At 34.4% G+C, this 17,918-nt stretch overlaps 2 protein-coding genes across 2 annotated transcripts; both read left to right on the forward strand.

Annotated features, from left to right (window-relative positions):
* The first annotated feature begins 4,695 nt into the window (after positions 1-4,695).
* LOC125051079 (protein SSXT-like) lies at positions 4,696-7,483 on the forward strand. Its single transcript, XM_047651227.1, has 2 exons — positions 4,696-4,824; positions 6,442-7,483. The coding sequence occupies exons 1-2, from the start codon at positions 4,795-4,797 to the stop codon at positions 7,231-7,233; spliced, it is 822 nt and encodes a 273-aa protein (XP_047507183.1). The 5' UTR covers positions 4,696-4,794; the 3' UTR covers positions 7,234-7,483.
* Positions 7,484-8,210: 727 nt separating this feature from the next.
* On the forward strand, positions 8,211-16,197 carry LOC125051075 (sodium/potassium-transporting ATPase subunit beta-2-like). Its single transcript, XM_047651223.1, has 7 exons — positions 8,211-8,382; positions 12,543-12,683; positions 13,092-13,211; positions 13,929-14,122; positions 14,525-14,614; positions 14,926-15,109; positions 15,532-16,197. Exons 1-7 carry the CDS (start codon positions 8,250-8,252, stop codon positions 15,639-15,641), a joined length of 972 nt encoding a protein of 323 aa, XP_047507179.1. The 5' UTR covers positions 8,211-8,249; the 3' UTR covers positions 15,642-16,197.
* Positions 16,198-17,918: the final 1,721 nt, after the last annotated feature.

Raw genomic sequence — 17,918 nt, forward strand, 5'->3', positions numbered from 1 at the left:
TAGGAGGTTTTCTTTAATATACCTAGTTAGCTCGGGGTAAGCTTAAGCGTTGTAGAGGGTAAAAAGTATTTGAATAAATCTAAAATATTAGACCCATGGCGAAACAACAGTTGTGTAATAAAGTCATTTGAGTCTTCATTGCAATAATTTTTCATGTTTCCAGATGCAAAAATGTCTACCCTAAGCCCCATTTGCAGACCACTTATTCGTTTATAGGACAACAGACGTATTTGTTTTCTGATTCCATCCACGTATCTTGAAGTGATACGCAAAGCATTCGTTTTTAAAAACTTGAAATAGTTAAATTTAAATAAATAAAAGTGAAGGGTGAGCTAAGCCGTAGATTATTATTATTAGTTAATTTGTGTTCGCAGACTTATTATACGTATTGTACATATTTCCCCGAAAGGGGCAGATTAGTGTCCACAGTAACCCTTCGTGTTTTATCTTGCTCCACGACTCTTCGATTTTATCTGCCCCAACTGCAACTGTACTGGTACATCACCTGAGCTTTCACACTGTAACTTCCAAAAGCTATCCCAAAATCTAGCAGAGTTAAGGTGCTGATCTGTTTGGTACGCTTTTCTTGTGGATATTAATTGAACGCCTACGGTGATTTGCCGGGGATTTGTGGACCTGCCTTGCGATTCTGTAACTCACTTTTCGAACTCTCACAGCGGCTTTCGCGCTCAAATCAGTCGTGAAGCAGTCATTTTACAATTTGGCATTCTGATAAACAATAAACTACAAGCTCCCTCCGCTTGTCAAGACGTAATGTGAAATTGCTCAACAGAATACCATGAGATTCCAAAAATGACGTGAGTGACGAAGGGAGCGTTGTTAGTGCGAGGTGAACTCACGGATTAACAGAATCGCATGGCAGTATCCTATGTAATTTCTATCACATGATAGATAAAGGTAATAAATTTACATATTATTAAATATGCAGTCTTCAATATCTGTAGTTCTGATCGCTAATTTAGGATTGCGCGGTACAAAAATTCTAAATTGAAGTGGAAGTTGTTCTTGTAAGGGTGCGTACAGACTATGTAACATGTTATATAACTTGTGTTTTATAACACGTCCACATTATGTAACCTTGTTATTCAACATTATAACATAAAACAATACTGTACACATTAGAATAACAATGCAATATAACCATTTTAAATAACAAAAGAAAAACAAAAAAACGTAGATGCTGGGTTAACATGTTATTATAACATGTTTTATAACATTCAGTGTCCACATTATCTGAAACATGTTGTATAGCAATGTTGTATAACATGTTATGTTATATAGTCTGTACGCACCGTTCGACACATAATATATACCTAAACTCGTCCCGGAATTCCCTTTAGTAATGCGTGTTTACTGCATGAAGCTATCCCTGACCCCACAAAGGAATAATCGAGCAATCTCACCTCCCGTTTATAATTTGAGACGTCATTTAATTAGTTTTGCCTCGACACCAAACGTTTCCTGCGAAATTGCAATTAGTGGGGAGGTCTAGGAACGTGTCGGAAATTACAGAAGTTACCTTAAAACCTTTGAGGTCTGGCAAGTAGGTGATGAACCTCCTTCTGTGCCTGCGTGACTTCACGATGTTTTCCTTCACCTTACGAGTGAGTGCTAAATAGAGTGTATGTCCATTGGTACACGGCCGGAGATTGAACGTAGGACCCCAGGAATGAGAGTCGCTGGCTGAATAACTATCTATGTATCTTCCAATTTCTTTATTCTAGAATACAACGCGGTTGTTTTAAATTATCCTAATCTTTGTGTTCATATTTTTATAGCATGATAAAAAAAAATTCTACCAATTTGAATCAAATATCGTTGCACAACAAATCGAATTCGTGTCTGCTGGGCACCACATATGGTAACATTAGCCATATATGGGATAATAAAGAAATGTTACAAAATATGAAAAAAGTAGGTATGTAAGTAAAATCTACAAGATGACTTTACTTGAAAGTCTTTTATGAATTGTTTAGAACAAGTAGTGTACATAAATTTGACAAGTCACTTAAGAAATTTTATCACTAAAGGAGACTTTTAGTTGCAATCATAATTTACATATTTACTTTACACAGTACCCGTAATTAGTGTGCGAAACCAGGGCTCACTGTTACTATCTACTATGTATAAAATATATATAAATCTTTCATGCACTTGTATCACATAGCCCAACTATAGATTTTTTTTATATAATAGGGGGGCAAACGAGCTTGTGGGACGACCAAAAAGGGCAGTCTTCGCAGCCCATAGACACCCATTTTTAGTGGGTGCGTTGCCGGCCTTTGAGGGAGGAGTACACTCGCTCTTTAAACATTTGGAGGTCGCTCTATAACATAACATTTCTGCTCCATATGTATTAAAATTGAATCGTAGATAGATAAGTGTATAATTCGGAAACAAGACAGCGCGAAGTGTCGCTTCCGTATGTCCAAAACCTCTTAGATTTTGGCATATGGAAGTCATAGTTTGTCTAAGTCACATCTCTGAATCCGAAATGAAATGAATACTGTTGTTAATGAAAAATATATATTGTACTAGCAGACCGGCCAACCGTTGCTGTGGCTAAGGTTTTTGTTATATTACATAGTAGTAAACTATTCAAGGGAAACGGTAGGAGAACACCAGTCATAGGGACTACCATGCTTTTTTGATGGTTATGCCATTTTATTGTAGCTCATGTGAAACGTTAGAATTGTGACTATCAAATAATAAACAAATATTTTGCAATAAAATAATATTGCGGGTACAAATTGAGATGTAAGCTATCCTATCTTTTAAGTCAGATCAAACCGCACACGGTGTGCAAATTTGATTGAAATCGGTTCAGTAGTTTAGGAGTCCATAGCGGACAAACAACGTGACACGTAATTTATATATATTAAAAAGATATAAATGATTTAACTTTAATGAAAGTTAAATATATGTAAATATGACTTTAAATTATTACAGTATTTTATTCAGTGTTCTTACGATACTTATCCTTTAGTTACAAGTACGTAATTTTAAAATCAAATTACCTCACAAATGGAAGTACAAATGCGCCTTCCGCGAATCCGATCGGGGCTAAGATAATAAATCCTCATTCGACAATGATCAAGTTAATTTTATTAAAAAAGAAACAAAAAAGCATTTGTATCGAACGGATTGCCTGGCCCCGGCGTCAATCAGCAAATTGGTTGTCTAGAGATGCGATCGTCAACATCGATATCGATAATTATGTTTTTGTAATGTCTTAAATTTGCTTGTTTTCTTTGCTTGCACTTTCTGTTGGTTGTGTTATACGTTAACGATACGTAATATTGTTTGTTTTATCTGGTCGTTTGAATAATCCAAAGACTATATAGATTTCATGTTAATTATTAATAAAAAAATCTGTCACTTTAGTTAGAGTTTAGAGCGATATTTGTTTAATGATATTTTCAAATGGAATAGTTTCAATAAGTACATATACATAGTTTTTGAAGAGGAAAAAATATTCTTCATTGAGACCTTCCCTTGCTGCGTAATCGGATAATGTTACGAACATTATTTATAGCAGAATTGCTCCCTAAAACCTAAAAAATATATGACAGCATGTCTATCTGTGAACATACTCACTATCCTATTACAATACTCAAATTTGTTCTGAAATATATATTTGATAACTTGCTAAGGTGTTAAATGTTTAAAAAAAATAATATTTATCCACAAGGATTTTTGTATACCAAATAAGAATGTCTTTCGTCACAAGAAGTTTAGTATAATTATTGATATTTTTTTTGATAAGTATTACATTTTTATTAATTTGAAGCAAAATCATTTGATTGCATTTAATATTGAAGGATATATTATAATTTTCAAACAACTCGTCTACAAAATAAACAATTACCATGCACGTATTTACTTTAAATGAATACGAGTGAATCCGCGGGCATAGTCCATATTTTTATCGATATCAATATTAACACATCACTTAATTTTCGTATAGCGGGACTGTAGGCCACAGGGCGAGATATTTCGCGCACCGCCTCCTCGATCACATCGGTACATCACTCAGATACAGAACAACTTGCAATTTTATAGGGCTGGCTAAAGATTTATTTTTCTTTTTTCTTCGTTTGTTTTTATTTACACATTTATTCATATAAGGACCATTGCTTCGTTTCATTTCACATACAGCCCTGCGATTCTGTAACTCACTTTTCGAACTCACACAGCGGTTTTCGCATCGGCGGTCGCTCTCAAATCAGTAGTGAAGCAGTCATTTTATGATTTGGCGTTCTGATAAACAATAAACTACAAGCTCCCACCTTTTCAGAATTCCAAATCATAAAATGACTGCTTCACTACTGATTTGAGAGCGACCGCCGATGCGAAAACTGCTGTGTGAGTTCGAAAAGTGAGTTACAGAATCGCAGGGCAGTTCACAGCTCTTTTCAAATTGTGACGTCATACCCTGAAACGCTTTAACAAAGATATTCCGACCGCTAAGAATGTCTTCTCACTTTAGGTTGGAGGGAGAGCAGTACCTTTATTTATTGGGCTTTGTAATAACAATCTGAAAGAATTTTATCACTTAGACTCAAACCTAGGACTGATTTCAAATATTGAAGTACTATTTATGAAACTACATTTATGATGCCTTTGACCTAGTTAACTTATTAAAATTAAATTTCAATTAGTGGCAGCCCTAAGAGAAAGGACAGAGGGGCAGGTTCTATCTTGTCGAGTGCGATATAAAAGCGCGTCCTTGGGAATTTTCACCATCACGGAAGGAACCTTCAGTCTGACGATATGGAAGTGAAGTACACCGTCTGCTTAATCGTAAGTTATTAGTAAAAAGTTTTAATTTATTATGCAAACTATTGTTTAAATCTCGATGAAAAATAGTTGTAACATAAATTATTAGAAATCATTACTTTTACGATAGGTACATAATTATAATTACAAAATAAAAATAAAGATTAAAATAATAAGAGTGATCAATAAATTATTAAAAAGTTTTAAATATTTTATACAAAATAGTCCTGACCTTAATTATTACTACTAATCCTTACTCTTTACAATACATAATTATAATTACAGAATAAAAATATAGATTTAAATACTAGGAGTGTTCAATAAAAAGTGAGACGACGACGAGAAAGACGCAATATTTTTTTATTAAATGTTACTTTATTTTTCGACTTAGTTACCTATGAGATCTTTTTTCTAAAGCTAAAATTCGTTTATTAAAAAAAATATTCGCTTATTGCTGATCCCATAAAATATCGTGTACCGCGGGGACTCAATTGAAGATGATCACCCAGTAGGTTCTGAGATGTTACTTTAACCGTAGAAATCACTAGGAGCTAGGTCCGTAGAATATGGAGGATGTTCCATTAATTCGAAGCCAACTTCTTGAATATTAACGCGGGGCTATCATAGTGAAATAAAACAACTTTACACAGTTTGCTACGCCGTTGCGTTGTCAACTTTATTATTTGCCCTGAGTAAAAGTCCCTGTAATAGGGTAATTGTAGTTCCATGGTTAAGGTATTCATTACCACACTTTGGTTGTCCCAAAAAAACAGCCCGTGATTTTACTGGTGAGTAGAATTGACTAAAATTTCTTCTGAGTTGGAGATGACGGTCTTTCAAGTCCTGAAGGGAGGTCAAAGGCCCCAGTGGCTAAGATCTAGAAGTTACATACATCCTTAGCGGCCGAAATAACTAGGTTAGCGCGTTTCAGGGTATGACGTCATCTCAGTGATTGTTGCCGTAGAATGTAGATGTCGCTTTGCCATGTTTCGTTCATAGTTTTGAAGCAAGGCAAAATCGACCGAAACCTTATTGTACCTAGCCCAAACAGATTTGTAAAATTCTCTCCCATTCACGCTGAAACTTTCTTTTATTTTCTAATACTACATATAATAATTTTATTTAATACATATAATATATAAATCTTTATTTAGGGTCTGTTTCACAATGTATGGATAAAGTACCAAATAGCTATGCAACACATAAATTATTTAAATTTGCCCTTCTTACTCTCTCTCAATCGGTCTTAATCGCTCTCTTCCTTTTCTTCGACAATTTTTTTTTAATGTTTAAGGAGATCACATTATCTAGTTATTGTACTTCCTCGTATGTAGCAAATAATAATTATTTTCTAAACTAGATAATATATGATAATAGCAATAGTAATTACCCGTTTTTGATAATCTAACTACGTATATATACATACATTAAAGTAATGAAATTTGTTGGTAGTTTACGGTAATATTATGTAAGTTAGTATATTATACTTATTATTAATTATTGTTTGACATCGATGCTGTAAATAAAAATATTTGGGATTATTATATATATATATATATATTTTAATTTTATATAAAAATTATGTAGTAAATTACATTGGTGTATTTAAGTCATTTATCAATAATAATTAATCTTTTACAGATCTTAGCGATTGCCAGTCGCTATGTCACCTCAACAACGACCACAAAAGACGTACGTACAGGTGTTCTTCTGCCAGAAAAGTTCATTAATGGTGTAATAGACATTGTACAAAGTCATAAAAACAAACCAACACAGCAATCTCAACCAAACCCACCATATCAGCAGTACCCTCAACAATGGAACTCCCAAAACAACTACCAAAACGCAAATTTTCAAAACGGCTTCAACGCACAATCCCAATATCAAGGACAGTTCAACGCCCAGAACCAATTGTACTATCAAAACGGATACAATCAACAGAATTATCCCCAAAATGGCAATTTCCAAGGCTTCGCTGGCAATCAAGGTTTCACCACACAAGGCCAAAATCAACAATACCAAGTTGTCTACCAAAATGTACCAAATCAATTGAACCACGGTAGTCAATATGCCAGCGGAAGTGGACAATACATTGGAACAAGTCAGGCACCGAGCCAACCAAGCGGTGGCCAATATCAAGGTGGTACAGGTCAATATCACGGAACAACCGGTACTTATCAAGGTACTTCGGGACAGCACTATCAAGGCACTTCTGGGACAGGTCAGTACCAAACCACAAATGGCCAGTTTCAAGGAAGTGGCATCGATGGTTCTGGACAAATGAACGGACAGGGCTTCATGGTGTCCAATGGGCAATCAGGACAGGGACCCACGTGTGTCTGCCAAGCGTGGACGAAACCTCATGCTGATGTGATGAATGATCCGATTCCAGAAAAGGTTGAAAAAGATGTGATGCAAAGTAGAATGCTCTAAATATAATTTAAAGATAGGACTGATATTATGTGACATTGTAAGCAATGAGCTAAACTCCATGTAAGTTGACAAAATTAAGCTTAGATTCTTAACTTTTATGGAGTTCATACCAGTATAACTTTTTATCCTACAAAATTGAACAGTTCAATGCACTGTGTTAACTTTTGCTGCGAGAAATATGTCAGGCGTATATTTTTAAGCTATTGTGTTTGTGAACGCATTTTATATTTGAATAAATACATGGTTCAAATTAATTTTTTATTTCAAAAATCAGTTTTAAAATACTATAATACAAATTATTTATGGGTCAGTCAAACATATTTTTTCGTCGTTTGACAGGTAATTGTGCTGTTGCTTATGACTGAAGTAAATATGTATGAAATTATGTACACCGATTTTAAATACAAGATAGTTTTTTTTTATATAACACAGGGCAAACGAGCACGAGGCTCACCTGATGTTATGTGATACCGCCTCACTTAACACATTACTCGTCGTATAACACAGGCTCGCAAGTACGTTGCCGGCCTTTTAAGAATTTAGTATCGGGCACAGAGCGTAAAATAAAGAAATTATGGCTCGTGTTTTAACCTTATAATCCAAAAATGTACACCTAAACCTCAAGCCTTTGCTAGCAGTCAGACAAAATATGACACTTAATAGTGAAAAGTGTACTATTAGGCGAAGAGAAATTCAACAGATTTATAGATTATTTAAAATGTCAGCCAAACAAAGATTTATGAATCTTTAAATAAATTAAAATACTTCATATCGTAGCCTAATTCAGTGGCCAGTTAAATTTGACCTCCCTGGTGCTTCCACGCCCTACAGTAGCTGGCATATAAAGGCGGGATTTTCTCTGGTTTGAAAGTTGCGCGCGCATCCTTACGTAATCATTACGTAACCGACGAGGGTTGCAGAGGGTACGACGGGGTGCGGAGGGACCTGAAGAGGGGCGAGAGGGTGCACAGCGGTCACAATCGATTCCGCACCGCAGTCCGGCTCAGCGTTCGACCATGGCAGACAAGACTAAAGTAACTGAACAGTATTATGCTCCCCCACCAGATCTGGGAAAATGGGAGTCCTTCAGGATTTTCCTTTACAACTCGGAGACGGGGCAGGTCCTGGGACGCACGGGATCGAGTTGGGGTAAGTATTCGTTTTTTCGGAGGGAAAATCGATATATCGATCTAAATTCAATTTTCCTGCTTTTCCCAATTGTATACAATTTTCTTATAGAGAAAAGTGAGTATTGATTATATGAGTCAGCCAACCACCCCATTACATAACACGGTCGTGTACATTTTAGCATATGTTCTTTTCATTTTCTAAGTTGTTTTAATCAGCTCATATAATTCAATAACATAATCTTCTATTTGCGCAGGCTTTTTTAACAGAGTACATAATATTTTTTTTTTAAATATTTATCTATAGTGTCATTTGTCTAAGTAGGTAGATATTATTGTTAAAATATTTAAAACAGTTTAATTTGGCGCAGCATTTGTAGAGTCAGCATAGAAAGCACAATACAAGGAAAATATTTCTAAATTACCTATTGAAATATATGCAAAACTAGACAAAACAAAATAAATAACTGAAGGGTCATTTAGTTCAGGTAATTAACACATTGGATATAGTTGCGCAGACGCATAACTCTACCGGAAGTTAAAGCGAGATAACAATATGACAATGAAAATAATTTAAATCAAGTGTAATTATTCGCGATGATTATGTAAAGATATAATATGGTTTACATAAGTTGGACTTAAAACTTAACAATCCATATTTAAAAAAAAGAATATTTATTATTCATAAATATTAGGTATATATTTATGAACTAAATTAGATTTCGAAATAAAAGGTTTAACTTAAAGAGTAGAATATATTAGAAATCGGTGTGAACCAATGGTTTGTTAAGAGTACCCAGATAGTTACAAAGTGTAGTATAAATGCGAGAGAAGAGAGATACCATACATTACGTACTTATTCGCTAGGGAAACCTACATAAGAAGCATTACTTATACACTTATTTATTTAACTAGAGTACAGATATTAAAAGTATTTTTCATTAATTTAAACGCCCAGTTACGTAGAGAACACAATCTCACACATTTATAGGCGTTTAAAGAAGTTTTATTTAAAAAAAATAGGTAAAGAGGGCTCATCTACTTGCTTTGTACGATTACTAAATTAGAGACACAAGCATGCTCTAACTTGTGCTTAATTCATTGGAATTAAGCTAAGCCATTTTTAAAGATTGACTATTTATAATATTAATTTATATGAAAATAGGCAACAAATTATGATATCTTTTTGTAAAGATTGAAAATTATTTTTCTTTTAAAAGTAATTTGTTCATTTTAGTTTTAAAAATATACCTGAGTTACAGATTACACAACGAATGGTATCATAGATATTGTTACATTATTCTTATAGTTATTTAATTAAATCTCTTTGTATCCAATTTTCACTTCATGCAAGGATTCAAGATTTGCCATTGCAATGTAATCGACAATAATTAAATTTCTTATTTTATCACAATTGATAATTGTAACGCATTGTCTTTGCAAGCCGTAATCATTTAGAGTGGCATTTGTTTAACAGCTTAACTGTTCAATAATACATAAAACTATCATTAATGTACCAAGTATCTTTTACAAACATTTTGCATTTTTCGTGGGTACGTCAATAATTTGTATTTCTGTTAAATTTGAAAAACACCTTCATAAATTTATATTGGTACAATTAGTAGTGATAACATATCATAAAATTTTACACTGATGACCTTACCTTACCTCTAACCCGCTACAAGTGATAATTTTTTTCCTCGAAAAGAACAGCTGTCTAAAAAATCTGTCGATAAAAAGCTCTACGATAAGCACATCCCTTCGTGCCCTATTAAAATATTTAATAGACTACGGTAATAAGCAAGTTAAAATATCAGCTAAGGTATTTAAATTTAATTGAATGTTGCCTTAATAGTCATTTTGTATACTCATTCATGGAAATTTATCTTAAAATAGCAATTCTACAGATGAAGTACCGAATTCGTACGAAGTGTACCACTAGCAAAATAAGTGTCCTTGGATCGATTGGAGTTACGCGCATCCGTCTGCGCAGCCTCGAGCCTTCTGACATACAATCCTTATCAGATCTCAAGACTATCTATTTCTACCTTTTCTATTATGTAATATATGAATAAGCCTTTAAACTTTGAACAAATGATTTAACTTTACAGAAATTATTGGCACGCTACGCTTTTGCGGAATTTAAAAGGAATATTTTGTATTGAAAAGTTTTTGAACTTTAAGAATTGACGATGAATATTATCCAAAAGAAAATGATATTTAAATCATCAATGTCTGCTTACAATGAATTAACATTTACGTTCAGATGCACATAAACAGGTGCATCATTCGACACTGGACAGAAGATTAATCACGAGATTTCTATTTCAATATATTTGAATGTATTCCAAATATTACTTATTATAAATAACAGAAAATTTAAGTAGAAAAATAAGAAGTATGAATACCGGCGATCCAATCCTCCACCTTAATGTCGTGAAGTGGATGTTTTAAAGACATCATTCCCCAGCTGAACGAGAAACGAAATCTCAGATGAAAAAAATAGCAACTGAGACTATTAAATACCAGCCCTGCGTGAGTTCGAAAAGTGAGTTACAGAATAGCAAGGCAGAGACAGAATCGCTTCGTTCTATACGAAAAATACAACTGCTAACTTCCATTCGTAAACAACAGTAACTAATAATAATAATATTTCATACAAAATTGTAGAAGTCTTCGATATATCTTGCCGTAATATTCAGGAAATGTATCATGCTATGATGACCCAAATCAAAATGAAATCAAAGAAAAATGTTGTATTTGTTCTTATTCTATATTTTAGTTATTATAACTACTTATTATATTAGGTTTAAATGGAAGATATAGGAACAGTAGTGTTTAAACCATAAATGGGGCAATGATTCACTGGTTTTCCTTTGATGACATACCGCAGTACAACTACGCATGCGCCAAACTCTTCATGACCTAGGTGACCTAAAACAGGCGGTTTTATGGTACTTAGTTTGTCGTAGAAGTATAGATATATTATATTTAGAAATGAAATGAAAAGGATGAATAATGCACCATCAATGTTCAATTATCATTTTGATATTTGTAGATATATTTAACTTTAGCGGTGGAATATTCTCAATAAAACACACTTAGTATTACTACAGTATTACAAAGTTTAATTTGCATTACCTTATATTCAAAAACAACAGAGATGTGATGCAAAGGGCGGGGTTTTTGTGTCGTTAGAAATGGCGGACATAAGTTACAATAAGATTTAAAAATTTATAAATGTGTATGATAACTTATTTATAATTATTAATGAATGATCTCGGCTTTTTCAGCTAGACAGAATCAGGCTTTAGTATTAAAAGCTATGCAAAGATAATTTTAGTATTGATTTTAAAAGGATATATAATGTCTAAATACAATTATTCTATTTTTGCCATTAGAGTTTGTTCACGAGTCTAGCCTAATCAACTCTAATTATATCGTACTTGTCCTCGCTCCATCAACGAAGTCATAATTATAACACAGGTTACAAATTTAAAACCTTATATATATATCTTATTTTATATAGATCTTGGTAAGATGAGAATGTTTAGCAATAAAAGTCGGTCAACATTCGTTTGACAATTAAACTGCATGAGCGTCATCAGGAACAATTACTGGTGTGCCTCTAGTCGATTGTAGACACGCACATTGTTCTCATTTCATCAACAATATTACGGCTAAGTGCTAACATTTTAAAGCAAATATTTCGGTAAATACTAACAAAGAGGCGATTGGTGGCGTTATATTACTTTGTGTGATGATGATGATAAGCTTTGAAATTAGAATAAAATTCATGGATTATTTAGAAGTAGAAATTGAAAGAATTAAATAATCTGTTTTTACATTGGGTGTCAAAATTGGTTCCAATTATAATAAATTTGAATATTTAATTAATATAAGAAGAATTGTAATACTGAACTCTGTAACGGATACAAACGTTACAAATTGATATAATTAAGACCGATATTGTTATAAATATAATTATTGTCATAGTTATGTTACTATAATATTAGTAGGTATTTATTGCAAAATAAAATAATAATTTTAATGGAAATTGGCTCCTTGCTTACTTGTATATAGGGAGATATATTTCTTCAACTATATAATAAAAAAAATCTGTAGTATGTACATAATGTTAGACAAAAGTTTAAATTAGTTAATATAAAAATTTGTTTCTAGCCAAAATCCTCCTATTCTACGTGATCTTCTACTCTATACTGGTGGGTTTCTTCGCGGGTATGCTGGCCATCTTCTATCAGACCCTCGATGCTAAGACTCCAAAATGGCAGATGGAAGGCTCACTCATTGGAAACAATCCAGGTATTTATAAAGAACAATAAAATTTGTAAACTTTAGACCATTGTTAGATTCAATTGATTTAGTTGATTTATTAGTAAGAGACAATTTAATAATTAAAATTGCTACTATGTAATCCCGTAATCCAGTCGTTAAGACAGAAATGCATCAGATTCCACGAAATCATGCCAAACATTCGCATAAATTTGTTATAGATCTCATTCCCAAATATTATCATTGGGAATAAATAGCTCATATTTACATCTTCGTGTTGATTAACTTAAGATTATCTCCAAGATACTGATTTCAAAATAATTGAAGAAGTCCCCAAAAATATATTTGTAGCATTAAAACTTCAGAATATATTTTTTAAACACGAATTTTACTAGTTCCACACATATACAAGTAGTTTTATAATATTTTTATTTTCAGGTCTCGGCTTTCGTCCCATGCCCGACTCCGCAACTGTAGAGAGTACCCTCATCTACTACAAAGCCAATGACAAGGGATCCGTGCTTCGGTGGGCGCAGGTCATCGATGACTTTCTTGATGGTCAGTCCTTTTACAGAGCCTTAAGCCGCGCTCCCGTAACCGCTCTGATGTAGACGGTAACGCGCATCTCCATAGAAACACGCATGCAACAGACTGAGCTCCCCTTTGTGTTCGCCCAATTTACCGCCACCCATTGGAGGGCTGAGCGCGGAGCGCGCACCGTTCACGCTCCACGTTCGCAAACGTATCCACCGCAAGAGGTTCGCGAACATAGTGGATACCTGGCATAATACGTATACTGATCTCAAACTTAGACTTCCACGCCACATTTGCCTCTCCACATTTCATTTTCATTCGAATACGTTGGAAAAGTACACGCATTGTGTTTACACTATCTTTTCTGGTATGCAGTGAGTGTGTTTTTGTGTCATATAAAGTTGCGTAAAAATTATACAAACGAACTTCGTAACACTATCTTTGAACTTAAAATTTTCATTCTACCCTCACCCGAGGTCAGAGACGTTTAAGATTCCTCCTATTTAAATAAATTTTCTGACAAAAATGAAAAATTATTACGCTATTTACATAACTCACGTTCAGACGTCTTACTTGACGAATAGTGTAAACCACTTGAAACATTGAGTTATGTAATAAATTAGATATGTGTTGTATTTAAATATTTCACCCGCGTAAAATTAAGACAATACAAAAGTCCTCAGTTATTATTTAGTAGATATTGTGGCGTATTATAAAGATGTAATCTTCTTTAACTTTCAGAGTACCGCAAGAAGGGTAGCGGAAGCGGTGAAGCAACTGGAGCAGAGAACCGTGTCCCGTGTAGCCCCACTTCTGCGCCGGTTGGAGAGCACCAAGTGTGTGATGTCCCCGTAGATGACTTCAACCCCTGCACCTCTGCTAAGCAGTACAACTTTGAGGAGGGAGGCCCATGTGTTTTCCTGAAATTGAATAAGGTAAAAATATATTGCTGTATCATCCAGTTTTCGCCGGCTAGTTCTACAATGTCATCTGTCCATCTTTTCCTTTGTCGTCTTACACATCTCTTTCCAGTAGGTCCAGTCAATTTCGTTATTTCTAGTGTCCATCTTTTATCCCGTGTTATCCCGTTTATGTTGCTCAAAACAAAGAGAAATGGAAAAATATGGAGGAGGCTTTTACCCTAAAAGGGGCCATACAAAAACTAGACCACTAAAAAATTAAGAATAAATCTAACTTAATAATAATAATAATAATATTGCTGTATAAGTGATCATTTGTGTCTTCAAAAATATTGTTGCGCGAGTAATGTTCGTTACCGTTTCAGTAAATAAATTGTAATCGGAAGTTATTAAATTAGGTATGTATACACTTTACAGATTTTCAACTGGACTCCGCGAGCATACAACACCACTGAAGGTTTACCAGACAACATGCCTGAAGATCTTAAGCAACACATCAAACTTGTGGTATGTACTTTTTTTTTTAAATAATAATAATCTTTATTCATTTCTCACAAAAACTTAGTACATAAACAAGTGACAGTTAAGCTATTATAAATAAATAATTGTCTTACTTCTGTTTAGGGAAAATGCTAGTTTGTTATGTACTAACATGTTACGAGACAACTATGTTGAAACGATGCTGTTTTTTTTGCAAAGTGTTGCGTTTTCTTTGAAACGGATAAAATATACAAAACCGTTTAGATAATTGATAGTTTAATCATTGACGCTTTATATTCTCACCCCTCGGTATTAATCATTATTCATTATTTGTCTAGTCTGGCAAGCCTGAAGCAAATACGGTGTGGGTGTCATGTGAGGGTGAGAACCCAGCAGATGTGGAAAACATTGGACCAATTCAGTACATACCTCGCCGAGGTTTCCCCAACTTCTACTATCCTTTCACCAACAAGGAAGGTTATTTGAGCCCTCTGGTTGCTGTGCTCTTTGAGAAGCCTAGAAGTAAGTTATTGTAGCCTTCACATACCCTATAACATAAACTCATTGGTCTAGTGGATAGTAACCCTTACTGCGAATCCATGGGTCCCGGGTTCGATCCCCGGCTGAGACGAACATCGATGTGATGAGCATTTGGTGTTGTGCTTAGGTCTTGGGTGTTTAAATATGTATTTATATGTCTATCTATCTATAATATGTATGTATATTCGTTGCCTAGTACCCATAACACAAGCTTCACCAGCTTAGCATGGGACTAGGTCAATTGGTGTGAATTGTCTTTAAAAAAATAAAAAAAAATAAATATATATTACAGATACGTAACATTGTTGCTCACAGTGACTATACAATGAATAAGTTTTGTAATATGTACAGTGTACACGTATTTTAAGAAGCGCTGAAAAGCTTACAACAATATCTTTTTTCAGCCGGCGTTCTCATCAACATCGAGTGCAAAGCGTGGGCGAAGAATATCCAGTACGATAGATACGAGCGGCGAGGCTCGGTGCACTTCGAGCTGATGGTGGACCGCTCTTAAGCTGCGGGTTCTTGGTGGCCAATCACCCTCGGCCAACTCTAGTCAACGTCCAGCGTTCTTGCAATACTGCCATTCCGAGATTGTGATTGGCCAATCGGTTATTGGTCACCACGTTAGTTTGCCAATTGGTTAAGTTTCTGTCAAGTCACCCCGAGACGATCATTTTAAACGCTATTTCTTTTCTCTTTAACGCGTGGCTTCTAATCGCAGTATTGCGCAGTAAATGCCTGAAAAATATTGCGCAATTAAAAGTTGCTCAATTTTTGTTTCATACATTAAGCGCTGAGGGCGCGTGGACTCTAATAGTCGTCTGGGGGATGGCCAAGAACCAGTTGGCTAAGGCTGCCATGGTCCTACCTGGCGCCGGCTGCCGGTACATTAGCAATAGCCACCTAGTCGGCAATTTATTTATATTCGTTTTAGAATAGCCACATGGCAACACAGTTTTGTTTACACGCTTAAAGTTTTAAAATTAATAATAAATAAATGTTTAATATTTAATGTTTTCTGGACGATGAGTCAATAAATATGCAATAGTTGGTTCCAATTTAGCTTTTTTGTGCGTTTTATTTATTTCAATTAAAACATTACCCTCCTCCCCGTATTTTTAAGTATAATATATCAAAAAGGAAAATTATCAAATAAGCTTAGGGTTTTGATGGTAGGGTAACATAGTAGATGGGCAATATTCGTGATAATAAAACGAGAGATACTGATGGCACTGTCTTAAGCAAAATGCTCAAGACAGTGCCATCAGTATCTCTTAGGTACTTCTATGATTTCAACTACTTTTCCCACCGTGCTTAATGCTAAACACCTTCACTTCTTTCTTTCTTTCACCTATGTAAACAGAAATATAGTCGTGGCTCATGCCTAGTACATATATTATACTAAATAACCTTACCCATTTTAATTAACTTATTAACGATACTACATTAATTAATCAACGTAAAAATAACGTTCTTTGAATGTAAAACTGAAAACCTTATAAAATAAATTATAGTAACTAAAATATATTATAAGAAGGGACTCCCCTTTAGGCAAGGTTCCGCAGTTACTGGCAGCGTTCCCCCTTGAAAACGAATAGCTAGATTCATTCTTTGTCCGAGGTAGCTGCCAGCTTTTCGGTCGCCTGTGATGTCGACTAACCTTTTAGCTATTTCCTTAAAAAGCCTTATAGCGCTAGGACCCCACGGAACAAGGGTCTCGATACCGAATGGCAGAAAATCATATTCGGAGCCTAGACCCCTGTATTTGCATGCGTTTTGCTTTTTTATACTTAATTAAATCACAGAATATACATATTTAGAAAACGATCTGAGTGTTGTAATTTACCCTTAAATCTTGCGTGGTAATTTCCTATTTGTATCTTCATTTTACTAAGTCATTAATTTACGAAAATTGTCATGAGAAAAACTTTGAGATAGTATAAGGCTTACGTGTAGTGCCACTGGATTATAATTATAATGAATATAGCTTTGAAAATTACGTGTAACAAAATCGTGCCAATTGTACAGTCGCCATGTGACGCCAGGATCTTTTTAATGCAATAATAGACCGTTTACTTCGACACCTCGTATACTTACTCATTAGCTAATGGAATCTATTTGAAATATGTTTAACATAATTCTACCGCTACACTCCGGAATACAGTTACGACACGAAGAGATTGCTTTTAGACTTAAAACTCTCAATGTGTAGTGGATCAAGAAATGCCTTTAACTGCTAGATACAGCATTACGAAGTCCTCCGTCAATGTAGCAATCAAGTATTTATTAATTGAAAGCCATTATGCTAATAAAATAAAAGGGTATCGTCGAAAACTGTCATATGCGAGTGACGACGTGAATTGTAAGGTAATAATTAGTTCTCGTCTTACGTGTGATAAATACCTATCAACAGCATGCTAATTAGATAGTGAAGCATAATATTAGTAACGAGAGTTATTAATAGTTATAGATGTACGTAATTTACAAACTGTGCCTCATTCGATACTATAGATTTAAATATATCTAAATATTTAAATCGATTTTCAGTAGAATTATAGACGTCTATTGTTTTATTTGTGCGCTGCCCACAAACAAGGCCGTGAAATGTTGTTTTTTACGAGTAACTTGTCACTAGCCTCTACGACATACTAGTCTGTGTCTACGAAAAACAAAATGTAGACTCGAACTTTGTAACTGCGTAGAATTACAAGCGTAACTTTTTATGCGTTATTTTCATAGTATATGTTGCATTATTATATTATAGTGTGTATTCCACTGTAATTATATT

The sequence above is a fragment of the Pieris napi genome, chromosome 7 (assembly GCF_905475465.1).
Source record: "Pieris napi chromosome 7, ilPieNapi1.2, whole genome shotgun sequence".
Taxonomy (NCBI): domain Eukaryota; kingdom Metazoa; phylum Arthropoda; class Insecta; order Lepidoptera; family Pieridae; genus Pieris; species Pieris napi.